This window comes from Schistocerca serialis, chromosome 6, assembly GCF_023864345.2.
Source record: "Schistocerca serialis cubense isolate TAMUIC-IGC-003099 chromosome 6, iqSchSeri2.2, whole genome shotgun sequence".
Classification (NCBI taxonomy): Eukaryota; Metazoa; Arthropoda; class Insecta; order Orthoptera; family Acrididae; genus Schistocerca; species Schistocerca serialis.
The window spans coordinates 224,890,380-224,913,816 of NC_064643.1; the positions used below are offsets into that span (position 1 = coordinate 224,890,380).

General features: G+C 38.7%; 1 protein-coding gene across 1 annotated transcript in view; it reads left to right on the forward strand.

Moving 5' to 3' along the window:
* Positions 1-23,437, forward strand: part of LOC126483772 (endoplasmic reticulum transmembrane helix translocase) — a 193,491-nt gene that overhangs the window by 22,930 nt on the left and 147,124 nt on the right. Inside the window, exons 4-9 of the mRNA XM_050106925.1 lie at positions 5,199-5,427; positions 6,614-6,767; positions 6,849-7,001; positions 9,919-10,101; positions 19,481-19,618; positions 19,717-19,837. Coding sequence (XP_049962882.1) covers positions 5,199-5,427; positions 6,614-6,767; positions 6,849-7,001; positions 9,919-10,101; positions 19,481-19,618; positions 19,717-19,837 — 978 coding nt within the window. The remainder of the gene's footprint in view (positions 1-5,198; positions 5,428-6,613; positions 6,768-6,848; positions 7,002-9,918; positions 10,102-19,480; positions 19,619-19,716; positions 19,838-23,437) is intronic.

The following is a 23,437-nucleotide window of genomic DNA, read 5'->3' on the forward strand; positions in this document are numbered from 1 at the left end:
TCTTATCATTGAAACCCTTTCACTTTGAATTCATTCCACTCTTGAACCATTCTTTTATTTCCATTATTGATTCTTCAGTGTATAGACTCAACAGTAATGGTGAAAGACTGCATCCCTGTCTGACATCAATTTTAATCTGAGCACTTTGTTGTTGGTCTTCCACTGTTATTGTCCCCTCTCGACTCTTGTACATAATTTACCCCTCTTTCCCTGTAGCTTATCCCAATTTTTTTTTCAGAATTTTGAACATTTTTGACCATTTTACATTATCATAAGCTTTTTCCAGGTCAACAAATCCTATGAGTTTTTCTTGATTTTTCTTTAGTATTGCTGCCATTATCAGCCGCAGCATCAGAATTGTGTCACTGGTGCCTTTACATTTCCTAAAGCCAAACTGATCACCATCTAACACATCATCAGTTTCTTTTCCTTTCTTCTGTGTATTTTTGTTGTCAGCAATCTGTAAGCATGAAATGTTATGTTGATTGTGCGATAATTCTCACACTCGTCGGCTCGTCCAATCTGCAGAATTGTGTGGGTGATGTTTTTCCAAAAGTCAAATGGTATATCACCAGCCTCATACATTCTACACACCAATGTGAATAATCATTTTGTTGCCACTCCCCCCCCCCCCCCCCCCCCCCCAAATGATTTTAGAAATTCTGATGAAATGATCTCTCTCCCTTTTGCTGTATTCGATTTCGTCTTCTAAATCTCTCTTAAATTTAGATTCTAATACTGGATCCCCTATGTCTTCTATATCAATTCCTGTTTTTTCTTCTGTCATGCCATCAGACAAGTCTTCCCCCTCCCAAAGGCCTTCGGCGTGCTTTTTCCACCTATCCGCTCTCTAATCTGCATTTAACAGTGGAATTCTCATTGCACTCTTAATATTAGCACCCTTGCCTTTAATTTGATCAAAGGTTGTTTTAACTTTTATGTATGCTGGGTCAGTCCTTCCAACAATCATTCCTTTTTTGATTTCTTTATTTATATCACTTGTAAGTGACTTGCCATTCTGTATTCCTGAATTTCCCTGAACATATTTGTACTTCCTTCTTTCATTGATCAACTGAAGTATTTCTTCTGTTACCCATGGTTTGCATTTTCCTTCTTTTTATCTATATTTTTCTTTTCAACTTCTGTGATTGCGCTTTTCAGAGATATCCATTCCTCTTCAACTGTACTGAGCTATTCCTTATTGCAGTATCTGTAGCCTCAGGGAACTTCAAGCATTATCTCTCTGTTCTTTAGTATTTCCATATTCCACTTCGGTGTGCATTCATTCTTCCTGACTAGTCTCTTAAACTTGAACCCACTCTTCATCACTACTGAATTTTGATCTGAGTCTGTATCTGCTGCTGGGAATGCCTTACAAACCAGTATCTGGTTTTGGAATTTCTGCCTAACTATGATGTAATCTAACTGAAATCTCCCCATACCTCCTGGCCTTTTCCAAGCATACCTCTTCTTCTTGTGATTCTTGAACTGAGTACTCGCTATTGTTAGCTGAAATTTATTGCAGAACTCAATCTGTCTATCTCCTCTCTCATTCCTAGTACCAACCCCGTATTCTGGCGCAACCCTTCCTTTTACTGCATCCTCGTCAACCACATTCCAATCCCCCATGACTGTTAGATTTTCATCTCCCTTTATGTACTGAATTATCCGTTTAATATCCTCACACACTACCTTGTCATCTTTGGTTTGCAATGTCGGCATGTATACCTCAACTATCATTATCAGTGTTGGTTTGCTGTAGATGCTGATGAAAACAGTGCTATCACTGAACTGTTCACGCTATCTATCTATGTGCACTACCTTCCCGTTCATAATGAATTCTTCTCCCATTATTCCATTTCCTGCTGCTGTTGATATTACCCTGTACTAATTTGACCAGAAATCCTTTCTTCTTTCCATTTCATTTCACTGATCCCCACTACATCCAGACTGAGCCTTAGCATTTCCCTTTTTACATTTTCTAACTTCCATACCATGTTCACACTTCTGACATTCCACACCCTGCCTCGTAGAATGTTGTCCTTTGATTGGTTATTCGATCTTTCTCTCATGGCCACCTCCCTCTAGGCAGTTCCCTCCTGTAGATATGAATTCTAATCCAGAATCTTTTGCCAATGGAGAGATCGTCATGTCACATTTCCAATTACAGGCCACATGTTCTGTGTATACACATTATGTGCCTTTAATGCAGTGGTTTCCATTGCCTTCTGTTTCCTCATGCCATTGATCATTGCTGATTTTTCTGCCTTTAGAGACAGTTTCCCACCCTCAGGGCAAGAGATGGCCTGAACCTCTGTCTGCACCTCCCTCCTCTTTGACAAAGCTTTAGCTGAATGGGGTGACTTCTTATGTCGGGACTCTATGGGCACCATTGCTGATGGTTTTTATTCAAAATTTAAGCAGTGGTGCGGTATCCTACTGTGGTCACTCAGTGATAACACCTTCTCGTACATCAGAGCATCATCAGCCAACAGCCACAGATAGATGCTAACCCTCTCCGCAAGATCATTTATGTATATAGAAAATAACAGCAGTCCTATTGCACTTCCCTGGGCCACTCTTGACAATACCTTTACCTCTGATGAACATTCGCCATCTAGGACAATGTACTTGATTCTGTTACTTCAGAAGTCTTTTAGTAACTCACTTATCTGGGAATCTATTCTGTATGCTAGTACCTTCGTTAAGGCTGCAGTGGGCCACCATGTCAATTGTTTATTCAGAAATCTAGGAATATGAAGTCTGCCTGTTGCCCTTCATCTCTAGTTCACAGGTTATTATGTGGCTAAAGGGCAAGCTGAGCTTTGCACAAGTTGTGCTTTCTAAAACCATGCTAGTTTGTGGACAGAAGCTTTTTGGTCTCAAGGAGATTTACTATATTCAAACTCGGAATATGTTTAAGAATCCTGCAGCAAACTGATGTTGAGGATATTGGTCTGCAATTTTGCAGGTCCTTTATTGTACTCTTCTTATATACAGGAGTCATCTGCCTTTTTTTCTCTATTCACTTCAGAGTTAGTGCTGGGGGAGAGATGCACAATAAATGCTCGCTAAGTAAGGGGTCAGTGCGGTAGAGTACTCTGTAAAAGGGAGACTCGCATTCGGGAGGACGACGGTTCAATCCTGCGTCCGACCGTCCTGATTTAGGTTTTCCGTGATTTCCCTAAATCGCTCCAGGCAAATGCCAGGATGGTTCCTTTGAAAGGGCACGGCTGACTTCCTTCCCTAATCCGATGAGACCGATGACCTCGCTGTCTGGTCTCTTTCCCCAAACAACCCCAACCCTGTAAAAGGGACTTGGGATTCCATATTGACCTGGCAACTTATTTTCGACTCTTACAGTTGTTTATTCCTAGAATGACTATTACTGTGTCCTCCATATGGGTGGTCGAACAATGGAATGTTTGTACAATTCTCCTGCACAAATAATTTCTTAACACAAAATTGAAAACTTCGGCTTTCCTTTTACTATCTTCTATTGACACCAGATTGATCAACAAGTGACTGGATTGAAGCCTAAGATCCGATTAGTGATTTTGCTGTGGATTGGGTTTTTAGGGGGATCTTTTGCTAAGGTGTGACAGTGGTGGTAGTTGCATGCTTTGAACATCGATCTTTACACTGATGCACAAATCTATACTAACTTTTGCCTGTCATCACTTGTGCATTCTCTTTTGAACTGAGATTGCTACAGCCTTGCTTCCTCAGCATTTTTCGACATTTGTTGTTAAACCACAGTGGATTTTCTACAGCCTTAATCCATTTACTCTGCACTCTTCTCCAGAGGACACTTTACAATCTGTTTAAACTTTGCCCACAATTCCTCTACACCCATAATGCTGGAACTAAATGATATCAATTTATTGCCAAAGTGGTATGCTAACTAAATGATATCAATTTATTGCCAAAGTGGTATGCTAACAACTGCTTATCTGCTCTTTCTAGCAGAAATACTCTCCTAACTTCATGATTGTCACTTACAAAGATATCCCAGGTGTGCTAGGGAAATGTTTGGGACCCTTGTTATTCATGTTTTACATTAGTGATCTTGTAGATAATATTAATGGTAACCTCAGATGATGCTGTTCTCTGCAGTGAAGTAGTTGGAAAACCGTTGCAAAAATATTCTGTCAGATCTTGATAAGATTTCTGAATGTGTAAGATTGGTGACTTGCTAAATGTTCAGAAATATAAAACTTCATACTTCTTAAAATTTAAATAATAATAATAATAATAATAATAATAATGTGTGAACCATCTTTACTTAGCGTCTTCCATGTTGGGAGCTTTACGACTAATAATAATAAAAATAATAATAATAATAATAATAATAAATTGTAATATCATGTAACTGCAGTGTGAATGATTCACAGTTGGGATCAGTCAACTTATACAAATACCTGGGTGTAACAATTTGTAGGGATATGAAATGTAAATAGCACACGGATCCAGCAGTAGATATAGCAGGAGGCTGATGTCAGTGCTTTACAGAGTACTAGAAAATGCAAATAGTCTGAAAAGTAAATCGCTTACAAAACACTCGCGAGACCCATCCCAGAATATTCGGTTAAGTGTGTGGGACCCATCTCCATATTTGCCGTGTGATTACTGAAGCCTCTTCCAAGGTTGGCAGCTATGCTATTCTTACTGACTTTGTGAAGGTCTGGTATTACCATTTGGGTTTGCCATTTCATGTTACGTATTCCAAAAATAATTGAATAATTGTTTATTGATGGGCAACTGTAGTTAACTTTGTACTTTTATATGCCTCTGCAAAATATGAATTCATGGACGTTTTTATTGAAATCTGACCATAATTTATGCTTTCGAATGAGCAGTTAGTGCTCAAATGAGGCAGTGCATATGTAGTGCTGGAAAACAAATGTAAACCATAATTTTTGTTGGATGGTTCAGTTTTATAACAGTGATTGTACTAAATCAAATTGTTGAATTACTTCATATTTATCACATTGTTGGTGATTCTCATAATGATAATCTTCTGAACTGGTATTAATACCAGTAAATATCAAGGAAATACGTTATCATAAGACATGTAGAAAGTTATGTGCTGTACGGTGAAGTGTCCATAGAGCGTCTTTCTCATATTGTTTATTCATTAGGTATTTACAGTGCAGAATAAAAAATGTGTTTTGTCCACTGTATAAAATTTATTTCAGGCTTGACATGGTTATACCAGAATTCATGGAGCTTTTCAAGGAGCGTGCTACTGCGCCATTCTTTGTTTTCCAAGTCCTCTGTGTGGCACTGTGGTGCTTGGACAAGTACTGGTACTACTCACTCTTTACACTTGCAATGCTTATTTTATTTGAGTGTACACTGGTCCAGCAGCAGTTGAGAAATATGGCTGAAATACGCAAGATGGGTAACAAGCCATACATGATGCAGGTATTGTTGCAATTGTAGTTATTTTCCCCTAAACTCTGCTTTGTTTTTTGCTAAGACTACAAAATTTTTTTACACAGTAACATCAATGAAATTTTGTTATTATTGCTTATTTATAATGGGTATGATATTAAAAAATGTACTGATGTAGTAATAGAAGTAAAAAAAGGGTGTTTGAAAGGAAAAGAAAACTCCAGAATTCTATAGCTAAACGCCTCCCCATAATATATAGATGGATTGTGCATCTACACAATGTCTGTGTGTCCACGACATCTAATATTCCTTCCGCTATGACATTTCAATGTGCAGTCAGCACCTTCAGGATCCTGTAGTGAAAGTCGTGGATTAATCTCCAGGAGACAGACTTCTTCAGAGCAGCATTTGGTGGGCAATATAAGATAATAGAATAGACTCAATTGTACTCATAGAGATGGTTCTTGATCTCAGCTTATTAACAGGCAGGGTGTGTAAGCGAAATTCGATGTGAGCTTCCTGCATCTTTTTCTTAAGTTGTTCCACAATTCTGGGTCCGAAATCTGAAGATGTCATTCTGTACATGCTATCTTAGTTAATCCTTTGATCCCTTTTCTGTGTATACAGAGTAATAGAATCTTTTTGTATGAGCAGAATTCTCCGAAGTGGGCTGTTTATTTTGCTATTCATAGCAAGGTGTGGCATTTGAGAATCATCTAGGTGGACAACTCCCAATGCTGGCAATTCTGAGTAATTTTTCTTGGCTCTGTACATCAACTTTTGTGTTCAAGCAGCGAAAGTTGAAGTTGAGTGCACAACTGAGCTTTATCCCAGATGATTGAGAGTGTATCTGTGGGACAAAACATGTTTTCTTTAGCTTTCTGTTTTTGTATCTGTATCAGGTTCTGTCCAAGGACAGTATTATGAAAAGAATAGATTGCTGCTCACCATATAGTGGAGATATTGAGTGGCAGACAGCTACGGCGAAGAGACTACTAAACAACTAAGCTTTCAGCCAAAAGACCTTCCTCTGAGTTAGACAGCATACATGTACACAGTCTTTATCATCATTTTCATCAGATGTTCATCTCCTCCCACTATTATTTTATTAAATGCTAAAATTGGAGAGGAGAAAATTGATGCTTTGAACTAAACAAGTCAATATGTAATTTGAATTCTGGCCTTCCAGAATTTATCTCTGGTCTGATTGTTACAGGTGTATAGAAATAGACGATGGAGACCCATCTTTACAGATCAGTTGGTGCCCGGAGACATTGTGTCAATAGCAAGATCACAGAATGACAATTTAGTACCTTGTGATCTGTTACTTCTGCGAGGCCCTTGCATTGTTGATGAGAGCATGCTAACAGGTAAGTAAAATAGTGATACATTCTTGCAGATTTTGTTACATACCTCACATGTTATCTGGTTATTTCTTTTTGTGTGCATAGGTGAATCTGTTCCTCAGATGAAGGAACCAATTGAGAATTTAGAACAGGACAGAATCCTTGACCTTGAGACAGATGGAAAGCTACATGTGTTGTTTGGAGGGACGAAGGTTGTTCAGCACACTCCTCCCAGTAAAACATCAGCTGGCCTAAGAGGTAAAATATATTAAAATAGTAAACAAAGGCAAATTGTGTTGGGAAGAAATGTAAATTAACAGTATTAATGAAAACATTTGACTCTCATTTATTCTCAAGATCTGTTTGTAATGTTTTTTCCTGTGAACAACGTATTAGATGAATAGAAGTTATTAGTGAAAAATCAATCTGAAGATAAGAGCAATCCAAAATCCTGGCAGACTGAAACTGTGTGCTGTGGATTGGACTCCGACTCACTCACTGTAACATGAATTTGGGTGCTCAACATGCATTCAGGTGGAGAGCATATGGAATTTATCATGGTTGGATTGTGGATTTGACAGTTAGGGAACTGGTCAGACTAATTTGGATATTTTGAAGTGGAGGCTGTACACATTTAGATTGAGCAGAAGCTCACAGATGCTTGGAATTATCCTAAACTATTATCTTGTCCTAACACACTGTGAAGCACAGGAATGCATTATAGCTCTCAACTTCATGAAATTCAGTTGCAATGTCTTCTCAGTTTAAAGCAAAGGGGAGGGGTGGGGGGGGATTGTGTTTTGTATCTCATTATTTGGCACTATGTACTAAACATTTATCTTTGTGGGTGTCCTACCCTATATAATCTGTCAACAAAAATAATCAATTTTTGAAAATGTACTGTAATTGGAGGGCTAAAAATTCTATTCACCAAGCGGCAGCAGGAGAAACGTGTAAAAGTTGAGGAAATCTGCAAGCTTTCTGAGAAAGTTACGGAAATGTGCAAACTTCCTGAGACAGTGGCTACTCCACCTGGCAAAAAAAGGGATGAAAGGGAAGGAAGAGGGATGAAGGAAAAGGACTGATGAAGTTTAGGAAATGGGGAGAGATACAAGAAAGCTGCCCAAAATCCTGGGTCAGGGGGTACTTACTGGGCAGGGGGAGAAGAAAAGACTGATTGTTGTGGACAGCACCAGATGAGATTTGAAGAACTGGGAGCTTAAAGGTGGGAGATAGAGTAATAAGCAAGGCAGAGATTACTGACAAAACATCGTGCAAGAGTTGATGAGTGTGAAAAGCTAAGTGCATTATATGTGGTCAGTGTGTGATGAGCGTTGGGGAAAAATAGACAGGACAGAAAATAAAAAATATAGAATACTAAAAGGGAGTGAAAAAGGAGTAATTACTGGAAAGAAGTGCTGAGACTGAAGAAATTAACATGAATTGAGTCCAGGTGGGTGGTGAGAACCAAGGTCATATTGCATCGCCAATTTCCACCTACATACTTCCAAGAAACTGGTGTCAGAGGAGAACCCAGATGACGTGTGGTGAAACAGAACCAAGCTCATGACTACCATGTTGTAGAGCATGCACTGCAACAGGATATTGTGTTGTAGCATAGACACTTTGTCTATGACCATTCATCCAAACTGATAGCTTGATCGTAGTCATACCAATGTAGAAGGCCCGACAGTGTCGACATAGCAGCTGGTACATGACATGTTGTTTCACAGGTGGCTCTCCCTTTGATGGTAAATTTTTTGCCAGTTGTAGTGCTAGTATAAGTGGTGGGAAGAGGGTGCATAGGATAAGTCTTACAGCAGGGATGGTCACAAGCATATGTGCCATAGCGTAAGGTAATGGGTGCAGGAGCAGCATATGGTTTACCAGGATATTGCGGACATTTATGGGGGAGAGGGACCATGAAAAGATATGGATGTTCTGGGAAAAATGCCAGAAATAATCCTATAATTTATGCCTTGGACAGGGTCCATTCTGTGTGGCATTTTGCCCAGCACAGTTAGGTTACCTTTTCCTCTACCCGCAACCCCTGTCAATCTCTGCAATATGTTAACCCTCTGACTGTCCCTGCTGCAAGACTTGTCTTATGCATCCTGCTCCCACCACATACACCAACCCTGTAACTGGCAAAACATATACCATCAAAGGGAGAGCCACCTATGAAACAAAACAGATCGTGTATCAGCTGTTATGTAAATACTGTTTGGCTTGTACATTGGTATGACTACCATCAAGTTATCAGTTTTGATGAATGGACATAGACAGCGTGTGTATACTGGCAACACAGTATCCTGTTGCAGAGCATTCTCTAGAACATGGCAGTCATGAGTTTGGTGCCTGTTTCACCACATGAGTTCTCCCCCCAAAACCAGTTTCTCAGAATTACGCGGGTGGGAAACTGGCATTACAACATGTCCTTTGTTCTTACCAACCATTTGGCCTTAATTTGTTAATTTCTTCAGTCTCAGCATTTCTTTTCAGTACCGGTAACTATTCCTTTCTTCACTTCCTTTTAGTATTCCGTCGTATCTTTTGTTTTCTGACCTGAATTTTTTCCCAACACCCCCCCCCCCCCCTCCCCATACATCTACCACTTATAATGCACTTAGCTTTCCACTCTTATTAACTCTTGCACAATGTTTTGTCGGTAATCTCTGCCTTGCTTATTACCCTGTCTTCCACCTTTTAAGCTCTCAGTTTTTCAAATCTCATCCAGTGCTATCTCCAACAATCAGTCGTTTCTTCTCATTGTCTGGTAAGTCACCCCAGACCTGGAGTTCTGGGTGACTTTTCCATAACTGCCCCATTTCCTAACCCTCACTAGTTCTTTCCCATCAGCCCTTCTGGCAGAAGAAAGAACCACTGTCTCGGAAAGCTTACACATTTCTTTAACTTGCATGTAATCTGTGAATTGCATATTTGAAGCAGATTAATAATTTGCACTGAAAAAATTTGGAAAACCATGTCTTTGAGTATTGGATTGTCAGTAGAGTACAAAATGCTTCTGAAATTATTTTTAAACTTTGTCATATTTTAACCTTTCCTACCTCATAAACAACATATATTTGTTGGTATGTTCTTTCTGTAAACTGGAAAATTTGTTCCTTAGTTGTTGTTATTCTGTCATTTCACAAAATCTCTGATGTTATTTCAGCACAGGATAATGGTTGTGTTGCTTACGTGTTACGAACTGGATTTAATACCTCTCAAGGAAAGCTGCTTCGTACAATATTGTTTGGAGTTAAGCGTGTAACGGCAAACAACTTGGAAACATTTGGTTTCATCCTTTTTCTCTTGATATTTGCAATTGCTGCTGCTGCCTATGTTTGGGTAAAGGGTAAGTAACATAAAGATAAAAGATTTTTAGTTTTCAGTACGTGGTTAAATTTGTATTGGTGTGTGCAATATACACTGAAGTGCCAAAGAAACTGTTATAGGCATGCATATTCAAACACAGAGATACATAAACAGGTAGAATGCGGCACTGCGATCAGCGATGCCTATATAAGACAACAAGTGTCTGGCACAGTTCTTAGATCGGGTTACTGCTGCTACAATGGTAGGTTATCAAGAGTTAAGTGAGTTTGAATGTGGTGTTATGGTTGGTGCATGAGCGATGGGACACTCTGAGGTAGCAATGAAGTGGAGATTTTTCCATATGACTATTTCACGAGTGTACATGAATATCAGGAATCTGGCAAAACATCAAATCTTTGATATCGCTGTGGCTGGAAATAAATCTTGCTAAAACAGGGCCCACGACGACTGAAGAGTGTCATTCAGTGTGACAGAAGTGCAGTTGGCGTAGTCCATATCAATTCAGGCAGGCTAGGAAAAAATCTTACCTTCAAATCTCAGATTTTATTGAATTTAGCATATGATAAAATGAAGGAGTAAGTAAGAAGCACACATTTTTTTGTTTTCTCTAAAAAAAATTCTGCTCCAAGATACAGCCCTCCAAGATGACACCGCACATACCATTTTGGAGATACGAATTTTGGAAAAAATTTAAAAATGCTTTTAGGTATTTGGTTGGCTTTGTTTTATTTGAAAGTTAATTGCTTTATGATTACAAAGAAATCCTCCTTTTGTACTTACCTGTCAAAATTCTTTTACTATAGCATTCTGAACTTTTTTTTATAATTTATGTATCCCCCCCTCCTTCAAAAATGCCAAACCATAACATTTTAATTTTTTTCTGTTGATTAGTACCATAGAGTTCTACATTCCATGAAAAGGAGAGCTTCCACTTTTAGGTTGAACAGGTTTTATAAACAATTGAAATTTTTGGTGTACATAAACCTGTTTTATTACCACATTATCACATAACAAGCTCATAAAATTCAAAACCTATCCTTATTTAACAAAGTTTTAGTTTTGAAAGATGAGTAAGAGTGTCATTTTGAACGGTTCCAAAATGTATATAAAAGATCCAAAGACTTAAAGATTTCAGTTTACACAACTTCTGTGCACTCTTTTTTTTTTTTGTACTGAAATTAGCCAGTCAATGAACTAAAAATGTGCTACTCTACTTCAGTATCTTCTTTTGATACAGAGTGATGCTTTCCTGTTGAACCAATAGAAACTGGAGCACTTACGATCTTCAAAACATTGGGAACAGGAAGTGAGCACTGATGGCATTGTTGCTGTCCTCCAGCTGGAAACCTATATCCAGCAGCTGGTCCATGTGGTAGAATAAAGTTCACTACAGTTTCATTTAACTCATAATTGGTGTCTATAATCTCTGCAATACACCAGTCAGTCATACACACACGCCACAAACAGCCCCCATTCTCAGGTTATGAATCTGAATATTATCCTGCTGTTTTTGAGGTGTTGGCCGAACGAATGAAATTTCTTCTTTTTTGCTCTTTAAAGTGCATGCAATATGAGTTCGCCCATCACTTTGAATCCAAAAATGTGTCTTCTGAATTCCTTTCACAGTAGTAGTTTCTTTGGACCATTTTTTTTTTTTCTTAAATTTCCTCTTTGGACAAAAGACTGAGGGCTGTGGATGTGTAAGATTTCATGACTCTCGTAAAATCCTCAGCATTCTGAATCACAGTTGTCTTTGGTCTAGAAAGATTGTGTTTTGTAGCATGGTGTTCAACAGGTCGCCTACACTATCACAAGGCGCCTTACCGTGACCAGTAGCACTGTTTACCCAGTCAGTTGGCACAAGCGACTTACTCAATTCAAACAGCTAGTAACGATTTTTAAAATGACTGTTTGCAGTTGAAGAATTTTGCACATTGCTAGCAAAGCATGTGCTGAGTCATGTCCTGTGTCATCACTTACAACTGCAACACTTTTGGTCTTGTTTTGAAAATAGGTCACTCGTGTTAAAATTGAAACCCAGTCATTACTCCAATGATTCCTTTGTACTTCTTGTGGGAGAGTTACAGACCAGTTCTCAGTAAAATCACAGTGAAGCATTAAATATATTTCTTCAGCCTGTACACACCCTTTCACTTCTACAATGTGCTGGTCTTGCAATTTCTTCAGATGCGGTGTGTTATTGCTTTCACTGACCATTTACCAAGTTCATCAATGAAAATGTCAAAGGCAACAGTTGTCTTAGTTAATTTATTTTCCTCCCATGTCTCGTGTAATTTCTGCAGAGTTATCTGCTACATCTTCCAGACAGTGTCTGTGAAGACAGTCCTCCCTTTCCAGGGCAGTCACCACATTCTTGAAACAAACCAGTCATTCGCTTTATGTCACAGACTACTAATGACATCACACACCCAACCAAGGTATCATATGTCATTTGCTCCAGTACGTTCGTCGAAATTACTACACAAAGTTCAAAATTTGTGCAGTACACACATAAACAGACATCTCTAGGTGGGTGTGGAACTACCCACGTCGGTCGTAGTGCATAAAATTTTGATCTTCCAATATGTGGAGTTGTATAGTTGCTCTTATAAATTGCAAAAGTTTCTTAAATACTGTGAGTCATGTACCTCTTCACTTTCACAACTTTTTGACCTTCAGCTATTAAAGTTATAGTGTATTTTTTGTTTACACACTGGCGAGAACAGTCCCACTTATCTTCCAGATAAAATGACTTCACTATTTGACCTTGAGCTGCTTCTACAGGATGACCATAATAGGGATCTGGTCTTCCAAAGACTTCTTTTAAAGAACTCACATTTCTTGATTTGTCTACCATGTACTTTGATACTGATGCAAAGTGGTTCAAAATTGTCTTCTTTGAAAATGTCTCTGGAATAACAGTTAAAACTTGCACATTTTCACTGTAGGGTGCACAATATTCAACAGCTGAATTGATATTTGTGAAAAATTCCTGGCAAGAGGTGCAAGAGTGCTGTGGTTCATTTTCTTCTGAAGATGGAATTTCTATTTTGAAGAGTGTGGTCAGTTTTGCTGTAGTGTATTCATCCATAGCTTTAGTAATTTCTCTGTGCTTTCTTGATGCATAGAGCTTATGACTCGACTTGACTGACCACGGTTTCTTAACAGGACTAACACCTACCTCTGAGTTGACTAATTCAGGGTATTTAATTCTTCCTCTATTGATGCAAAATCTGCATCATCTGCACCATGGGAGGTTTCACCTTGTTCAGATACTATCATTGTTGTTATTCTGTCAAAACATTTAGAACACAAAAGGTCATCACTGGAAACATATTCACTTTGAAGCAGAGTCTTTAAATGAGAACACTTATTCTGAACCTGAACAAAGTCTGGTTTTTTGTTTGTCTTATTTATCACTCTTTTACAGATATGCAAATAGTCAGCACAATTCACTCTCCTGTGACTCTAGTCAGAAGACATTTCAAACAGTCCTTTTCACAAAACACACTGCAGCTATGTCAACTGGCAAATTCCTCACGAAAACACAGATCTCACTGGATGGTCTCCGATTTCTTAGAAGCATCTTCAGTAAACAAATTAGCACTAAAGAACTACAATACAGAAACCTACAATGAACAACCACGACAAAGAAACTGACAAGTAAGAAATAACTGCAACAGAGAAAGTGATGAGAAATAACTGCAACAAAGACAATAGAAATAAACATTGTAACAAAGAAATTAGTAAGAAACAACTTCAGTGAAGACATACATTACCCTTGAAAGTTAAAAAAAATTTTTTTTTAATTAAACCTGTCCAACTTAATAGTGGAAGCTATCCTTTAACAAGAACATAGTACTACATGTTACTAATCAACAGAAAAAAAAAAAATCTAACTTTTCTGGATCGGCATTTTTGAAAAAAAAATTTTTTTTCCTGTAAATTATAAAAAAAATTCAACAGGCAGCAGTAAAAAGAACTTTGACAGACATGCCCAAATGGAGGATACCATTGTAATCTTAAATAATCTTTCAAATAAAAAAAACTCCAACAAAATACAATATCTAGAACTTTACAGAGATACAGCATTTTAAATTTTTTTGCAAAATTAGCATTTTCAAAATGGTGTTCAGTGTCATCTTTGGATGCCTGTATCTCGGGGCAGGAACTTTTTGGACAAAATAAAAAAAAAAAGTGTTTCTTACTCACTCCTGAATTTTAACATATGCTAAATATATCTGAGACTGTGAAGTGATATGGATTATGCCAATCCTTCTGAAAACTGCTGCAGATTTCAATTCTGGGCCATCAACAAGTGTCAGCGTGCAACCCATCAAAGGAAACATAATCGAAATGGGCTTTCGGAGCCGAAGGCCCACTCGTTTACCCTTGATGACTGCACAACAGAAAGCTTTACTCCTTGCCTGGACCGAGCGAGGTGGCGCAGTGGTTAGCACACTGGACTCGCATTCGGGAGGACGACGTTTTAATCCCGTCTCCGGCCATCCTGATTTAGGTTCTCCGTGATTTTCCTAAATCGTTTCAGGCAAATGCCAGGATGGTTCCTTTGAAAGGGCACAGCCGATTTCCTTCCCAATCCTTCACTAACCCGAGCTTGCGCTCCGTCTCTAATGACCTCGTTGTCGACGGGACGTTAAACACTAACCACCACCACCACCATCATCCTTGCCTGGACCCTTCAACACCGACATTGGATTGTTGATGAATGGAAACATGTTGCCTGGTCGGGCAAGTCTCATTTCCAATTGTGTTGAGTGGATGGACGTGTACGGGTATGGAGACAACCTCATGAATCCATGGACCCTGCATATCAGCAGGGGACTGTTCAACCTGGTGGAGGTTCTTAGAGCATGTGCAGTTGGAGTGATATGACAGGTGACACGTACATAAGCATCCTGTCTGATCACCTTTCATCCATTCACATTCATTGTGCATTACAATGGACTTGTGCAATTACAGCAGGACAGTGTGGCACCCCACACGTCCAGAATTGATACAGAGTGGCTCCAGGAACACTCTTCCGAGCTTAAACACTTCCAATGGCCACAACACTTCCAATGGCCACCACACTCTCCAGACACAAACATGATTGAGCATATCTAAGATGCCTTGCAATATGCTATTCAGAAGAGATCTCCACCCCCTCATACTCTGGATAGCCCTGCAGGATTCATGGTGTCAGTTCCCTCCAGCACTACTTCGGACATTAGTTGAGTCCATGCCATGTCATGTTGTGGCACTTCTGCGTGCTCATGGTGGCCCTACTTGATATTATGCAGGTGTACCAGTTTCTTTAGCTCTTCAGTGAATAAAACTAGATAGGAATAAAGATTTTCTGCTCATGCAGAAAGAGTTTCAAACACTTAATTCTTAAAAGCTTGCGCTTCCTAAATTGTTCCAGCTGTAGTGTTTATTGTTCAATTAGTCCATAATACAATATGATAGTTATTGTGTTAAAAAGTGTCCAAATTACAAGTAATAATCATGGTGACTCCATGAAGACAAATACGTCTAGTTTTGATTAGTTAGCTTGTTGCCCTAGCAGTTGTTGTTTGTCCACAAGAATCAGTTCTAAAAGTTAATCATTTTCAAAGCATTATTTATTTATTTTTTGTGGCACTGCCATTGAGCTAAATCAAGCATGTTAAGAAATTATATCACTTTGTATATTAGTATGTGTCCCCTTCAATGGATACTTCAAACTTTATTTGGTCCTGTAAGCACCATTTGGTGCAAATGAGGTTTAAAAATCTCCCATGTAATTATCACTGGTGAAGAGTGATGCATAATTTCCAGAATGAATCTTTCACTCTGCAACAGTGTATGTGTTGTTTTCAAAACCTGCTGACAGATTAAAACTGCCAGACTGGAACTCGACCCCCACTTACAATACAATTTACAGTGCTCAGAAAACATATGAATAACATCTGTAACAAGAACTGGCTATTGTAAGAGAATTGAAGCCATAACTAGATAGATTATAACTTTCGTAAACACGAGTTACACGTGAATTAGTGGGGTCTTGCCTAGGTTTATTTACGACAAGAGATTTATACAGGATGTTTATCGGAAACAGTACAAGCTGACTTAAGTCCGTATTGCAAAGCAAAGTCCAGTCCATGTTGTATCAGAGTTCCGACCATGACAGATAGTGTCCATGATATTAGTATCTAAGCCAAATGTGTATCATACTCACCGCACACTCCACAGATTGCATCACAACTTATTCAGACTAGCACTTGACCAATTCATATGCTAGATTCTGGCATGGTCCCATAGGAGGGTGCTCCTAATGACTAGGGCCACTCTGGATAGTGGTGCCACAGCAACCGACAGAAATTTTGTGCTAGCTATTCAATTTACATAGTGACATTAGGGAGAACCACTGGTGGCATGTGGTCCGAATAAGCTTCCACTGGGAACAGCGGTAAGTCAGTGTCCATGGGCATTGATGTGGAAGGCTGATGCAAGACGAGGCTTTGTGGAAGGTGCACTAGTCGCCAGGGGGCAGAAGAGCTAATGATGGCTGCTGACCAGGATAGCAGTGGCTGAGTTAATTGTGGCAGCACCTCAGATGTTCATGGACAGAGAGAACTTAAACATCAAGGACCCTTGACAGGCAGAGATCATCTCGGAGATCCAGGTTGTGGGGCATTGGGACTCGCAGACCCACACCAGTGTGCCCACCTGTCAAGGAAAGGCTTCGGCAGTGACATCCTCTGGCAGTGGTCACAGCATGTTCAATACCATGCAGTAATGGGCAGCCATGAAACCACTCCACAGGGTTGCAGCCTTCAATCAGGGAGACTCTAAAAGTTGCTAGAAAACCACAGAGGGCATTAACATGAAAGAGCATGTGGTCAAAGATTTGTAGGATTGCATCCCATGAAGTCTGCAATTGCTACAAATGACCTCTTGACAAATGTCCCTTTTATCCACACCTGTGGCATGTTGTGTTCCAGTGGAGACACACACTACGTATGTGGTGAAAGAAACACTGTTTTACATCTGGGTAACTGCACTGTCACTGATATGACTTGTTGCTGCAGGGGTGGTCATTTACAAGTTCATCTGGGCCATGGAACAGATGGGGGCCTGTCAGAAGTGGCATCGTGTCTAGTGTGGTCAGTGCCATAGAGCTGACCATCTTTCTTCCACCATAACAAACTCTGGGTTGTGTAGGCAATTTCACAGGCTTGAACTGTTCACATTACTTCCATCAGAGGCAGACCTGATTTCCTTCATTTGTGGTTCCACATTTCTGAGTCAGAGGTAAAGTAAATTGTAACATCCCTGATAAGAAAGTCTGCATAATTCCATGTACAAAAACATTTAAAATTGAAATTCCTACTTAATATAACTGCAAGTGTTAGCAGTAAGTGTCCCACAATTATCTTGGTCATTGAATGATACAAAAGCTATAAACATGGGTGTCACAGAAAACTTTCCTGCGGCATTTGATAATGCTTGCAATGCCTGTAATATAGCTCTTGTTAGCTCCTGATACCAAAATTTTCAAAGTCCATTTTGCACGCACACAGGTCCCGGTGTGTTGCCAAGTTTCTGGAGGTGAGATGCACAGAGTTCGCAGGGATGTTTGGCCTTGTTTGTTTGCAATGGGAGTTATATACAGAATAACTGGGAAACAACACAAGCTAACTTATGTCTGTATTGCAGACCGAAGTCCAGTCCATGCCTTTGACACAGTCCACAATATTAGTACACAAGCCAAACTGGTAGCATACTTGCCACTCTCTCTATAGATCATATTACTGCTCACTCAGACCAGCTCTGGGCCAGCTTATCTGTGAGATTCTGGCAGTGTCCTATCACAGGACATCCCTAAAGAGTGGCTCCATCTGGGTATTGGTACCACAGTGGTCAACAGTAATGTCATGCCAGCTATTTGGTTTCCATTCTGACGTCAGGTGATGCCACTAAAATAACCTTGCTCCTTGTCACGGTTTGCATCAATCTGGTACTTTGACTTTTATAAGGACAGACTTGCGGATATTTAATACTAATACCATGGGACGTGTATTCCGAGAGGGGTTTTACTTTTGACAACTAAAAGTAATTTAAACTATCTAGGTATATTGAATTTGCTTGATTGTTAAATGTAGTCAGACTTTCATGAAATTATGGAGGCTATTTCTTGACCATTGAGTGAATTCTTCTTTGCAAGTTAATTTTCCAAGTATTTGGGCTGATTTTTGTACTTCATATTGTGTAGATTTTATGAGATACCAGTTGTTGACTTTGTCAAAGGATGAAGAACTGCTGTGACCTTCAGCTTCCATTGGGCGATTGGCACTGTTGCCACATATGAATATTGTGTTGACAAGTAATTGACTATTTTTCCTTAGTTGTCACCATTGTGTGTTGGTGTACTAGGAGCGAACATTAAAGAGATCCATTTGTGGGAAGTCTTGCTTTTATAGAGGCTGTTTTTGATCTTACCTTACAAGCTTTTAGGATGTGTAGAGGGTGCTGGGTAGACTGTTTAAAACAGGAATCAATCTAGAGGTGCAACAAAAATTTAGGTTTCACTATCCTTTGTCTGCTGGGTGAAATAGCAATAGTGATTTAGTTAGACCAGAGAAATTACTACATTTACAGTCGAATAAGGTAGCACCTACCAGTATTCGTGATGCTAGCTACTGTATTGTGTAATAGGAGATTGGCATGTGGATCACCAGCAGAAGAGATATGGACTGTGTCAATACTGTGCATGATATTTGCATTTGACCATTATGCTCTTCCATGGTAATTACTTTAAGGAATCCTGTGCAGTATGATTAAATTATGAATTCGTTTACTGGGATAAAACTCCACCAATTCCAGACAACAGTTAAGGTAGGGCCTATATGTGGAATGGCTTGTGGTAGAATTTATTTTAGGGAAATGAAAGTTAAAAGTTTTGAAAAAAAGATACTTTGAGGGGAAGAATGTGTTTGTTGTGTTATGAAACTATATTTTGTGTGAGTATTTTAAAATTTTTCTCATAAACAGCAGCGTATGAAAGAATGTACTTTCATTTTCTTCTCCTATCAAAACAAAATACAGGAAAACAAGGAGCACTTCATGAATAATGTTAAGTATCCTAGTGCTATAAGAAATATCTCTTTGCGTGTTCAAAGATTTAATTATGTGTCAGTACGTATTCTGTTTTGCTGAAGATTTCTCATTCTTTGTAAGATTAGTGGACCAAAAGTTTTTGTGCAAAATGAAACTATGTTGTTATATCTGAGCTTAGTATGTCAGTCGTTCTGTTGCACTGACAATAAACAGACACTTTAGTCCTTTGATGTTGTTCTTTGTTTTGATAACATTACAACTTTTTGTATGATTAATAAGAATGTTGCATTGTATAGGTTCAGAAGATCCAAAACGCAATCGGTACAAGCTGTTCCTTGAATGTGCACTGATACTGACATCAGTTGTTCCTCCAGAGCTTCCTATAGAATTATCACTTGCTGTCAATACATCTCTTCTATCATTGTCAAAATTAGGTAAGTTTACAGTGTCAGATGTAGTACAAGAAGTGGGGAAAAAAAGGAATAAATTTTCCATGGTTTCTAAATCAAGTTACAATATGTTCTTTTTACAGCGGTATTTTGTACAGAGCCATTCCGAATTCCATTCGCGGGGAAAGTAGAGATCTGCTGCTTTGACAAAACAGGAACACTCACAAGTGATAACCTTGTAGTAGAAGGAGTTTCTGGTCTTGAGTAAGTTTCAAGTGATTATTAAATCCCTTATAATTCATTAATTTTATTATTATTATTATTATTATTATTTTCTTATATTTTCCTTGATCTGTTTCTGTTAATCAAGCATGTTGTTCCTAGTTACTATGAGAGAGAGAGAGAGAGAGAGAGAGAGAGAGAGAGAGAGAGAGAGTGCGCCAATAACTCATTCATGAACAGAACAAAACAAGTTCAAAGCCAGAAGACAGATTAATATACAGTGGAGGTCCCATTATGTAAGAAGCATTAAAATATTGTCTTGAATGCCTGTTAATTAGATACTGGAAATGAAACAGCATGGATGTTGATACAATATTATTAAAAGTTAAAACTAAGAATGGAAAATCCAGGATGGAGTGTAACAATATTAGAGAAGGAAAGGTGCCACTCACCATATAGTGGGGTCGGTGAGTTGCAATAGACACAACAAAAAGATTCACACAATTATAGCTTTCGGCCATTAAGGCCTTTGTCACACACACACTCACTCAAACGCAACTTCCACACATGTCTGCAGTCTCAGACAACTGAAACCACACTGCGAGCAGTAGCAGCACCAGTGTATGATGGGAGTGGCGACTGGGTGGGGGTAAGGATGAGGCTGGCATGCTCTCCCTGTTCCCATTCCAGCGCTACACAGCCGTCATTTCACTGCCACACTCAGTCTTTTAATTTATCTCCTTTCTGCTACTTACCCTCACCTCCCTCCCCACCTTCTCTTCTGCCCTCTGTCTATAACTGCAGCACTTCACTGTTCGCCACCCCCACCATACTACCCCTCCCCCTATCCGCCCCAGCCTCCTCCTTACCCCCACCCTGTCGCCACTCCCATCTTGCATTGGTGCTGCTGCTTGCAGTGTGGTTTCAGTTATCTGAGACTGCAGACATGTGTCCAAGTTGCGTTTGCGTGAGTGTGCCTATATGTATGTGTGTCTATTGCTGACAAAGGCCTTAATGGCCGAAAGCTATAATTGTGTGAATATTTTTGTTGTCTATCGCGACTCATCATCTCCGCTATATGGTGAGTGGCAACTTCCCTTCTCTAATATTGTTAAAAGTTTAAACTGAAATATGAGGAGTTACAAGAGGTAGTTTGGACCTTACTATCAGTCACAGAACAACAATTTTTATCATAAATATTTGGCCAGTCTCAGCTGAGTGATAGGAGGAATAAATTTTTGATTAACTGTGTTGTTGCTAGAGAAATTATGAAATAGGTGGACTAAAATGTTCAGTGGTACATGTCTGAGAGAGGGCTGGTATTAACACATGGAGAGTTCAGATCACCAGTGATGTAAGCCAGAATTTTTTGTATGGTTTTGAGGTAGACCTTTTATACACACCAGAACAGTAGTCCACCTCATATGTAAACAGAGTATATAAATAAGTGCCTCAGTCAGCAGTTGAATTACTGCGACTTAAGTCAGTATACCAAGTTTGTGATTTTGTCCCTATATATTTTTATAACCATGGTGACTGCTTATTTGTTGTTTTTGCAAGACTGTACTGTGAACATGATGATGCCAACTATTTGATTTCAAGGGCCGTTCTTAAAATTTCAGGTTTAATTCAGCACAAAGTTAAGCTTAATAGATTCTACTTCTAACTTTTATGCACTAGATGATGCTAGCACTTTACAGGAATATTTACTGTCAGTCTGCATCCTACTTCTGTCATTATTATAGAATGCCGTAAACACTGCATTCTTTTGTTCATGGTGACTTGAAAATTCTTTAGCTGTTTAGGAACACAGACACAAAAATGCAACCTTTATTTTTTTTTAAGGGATTGCTTTAGCAGTATGCAAAACAGTTTTATATTTATTTCAAAGTCTTGGTGTTGTGTGCTTGTGAAGATAAAAAGTTTCTATATTAAAGAACAGTCAGATTTCAGTCCAGGAAAGTCATGTACTGGTCATTATATCACATTAACACTTGTCCCATATATCTTGAATACAGCATTTCATAATGATGTGGAACATGTCAATTTAACATAAGTTTTGATTACACACACACACACACACACATATACAAATTATACGTACGTACAGTTACTACTTTATATTTAAAAATTCATCTATTGAGTAGAAGAAGTTGTGATTCAGAAATTCTTTTAATTTGTTTTTAAATGTTGGTTGGCTATCTGTCAGACTTTTGATGCTATTTGGCAAATGATCAAAGATTTTTGTGGCAGCATAATTAACCCCTTTCTTTGCCAAAGTCAGATTTAATCCAGAATAGTGAAAATCATCCATTCTTCTAGTGTCGTAGCTACGCACTTTGCTGTTATTTTTGAATTGGGTTGGATTATTAACAATAAATTTCATAAGAGAATATATGTATTGTGAAGATACTGTGCATATCCGGAGTTCCTTAAATAAATGTTTGCTAGTTGATACTTAATCTAGCCTAACACGTCACGGAAGGCTACAAAAGAAAGCAAATTACGGGAATTGCTTTCCTTGACCTTACACCTGGTTATAGTGCCATGACTCATAGAAACTAACATAAAAGCTGTATACTACAAGTAAGGATTATAGATTGATGCAGTTTACTCAGTGCCTGCTGTATAATACACAAATTTTGTCACTTTAAAAAGCCAGTGGAGAATGTAGACAACTGGTCTTAGCCAAGGAAGTGTGCTAGCTCCGATATTATATTACATGTGTGCCAATGATCAGCCCTGCAACACTGGAAGCTAGTCCTTCATCTATGTAGATGAGGTAGCTGTCGCTGCTTAAGTAGTCGCAACATTCAAATAAATAGAATCCAACCTAACATTTGCTATCAAAGACGATAACCATGGTACCTATGATAAAATGCAAGTGTGTGCATTCCACCTACTCAGAAAGGAGGCAAGAAGAAAATTGGACATCACCTGGAAAGGATGCAATGTAAATAACTGTGTTCACCCCAATTCCTATTGTTATACTGTCAAAACCCACTTTTACACTTTTCAAGGGACTTAAAAAAAAAATAGTGTAAAATGCAGGAAAATGTGGGAAATAATGTTTTAAGCTGTGAAAGTTACATTTAGGATACCCTCTTGCACTTTATGTATGACGTATGTACATAACAGGCAGCAAAAGACTTGTCAGTGACTTTTTTATTATGTAATAAGGTCTATTGGCTAATAAAAACTGCTGATGTAACTGCAATTGATAACTGCCTGGGAAATGGAAACGTTTGACTTAATTTCAGACGTCATAATCATTGTTTTTGGAAAGCCTGCAACTGTCATTCATTATTTAAATGATGAAATACTGCACTAGTTTCTTATTTTTTCATGCTTAGCATGACGTGTGTCGAGAATTTTTTCTCGTTGTCAAGTGCAAATATGTAAACAAGTATTTTGTGTGGTGTTTGAATATGTGTTATTCTGCGGCTTTTTGAGGTTATCAGGTACTGTGCCTCATCAGTTATGTAGAAAACCACACACACACACACACACACACACACACACACAGGCAAACTATCACTCACATTGTTCGTTTGTGTAACATCACAAAAAATACATACATAAATGCTGCACTTGACAACGAGAATAAATTCTGTAAACACGTTTTGCTCAGCATGAATAAAA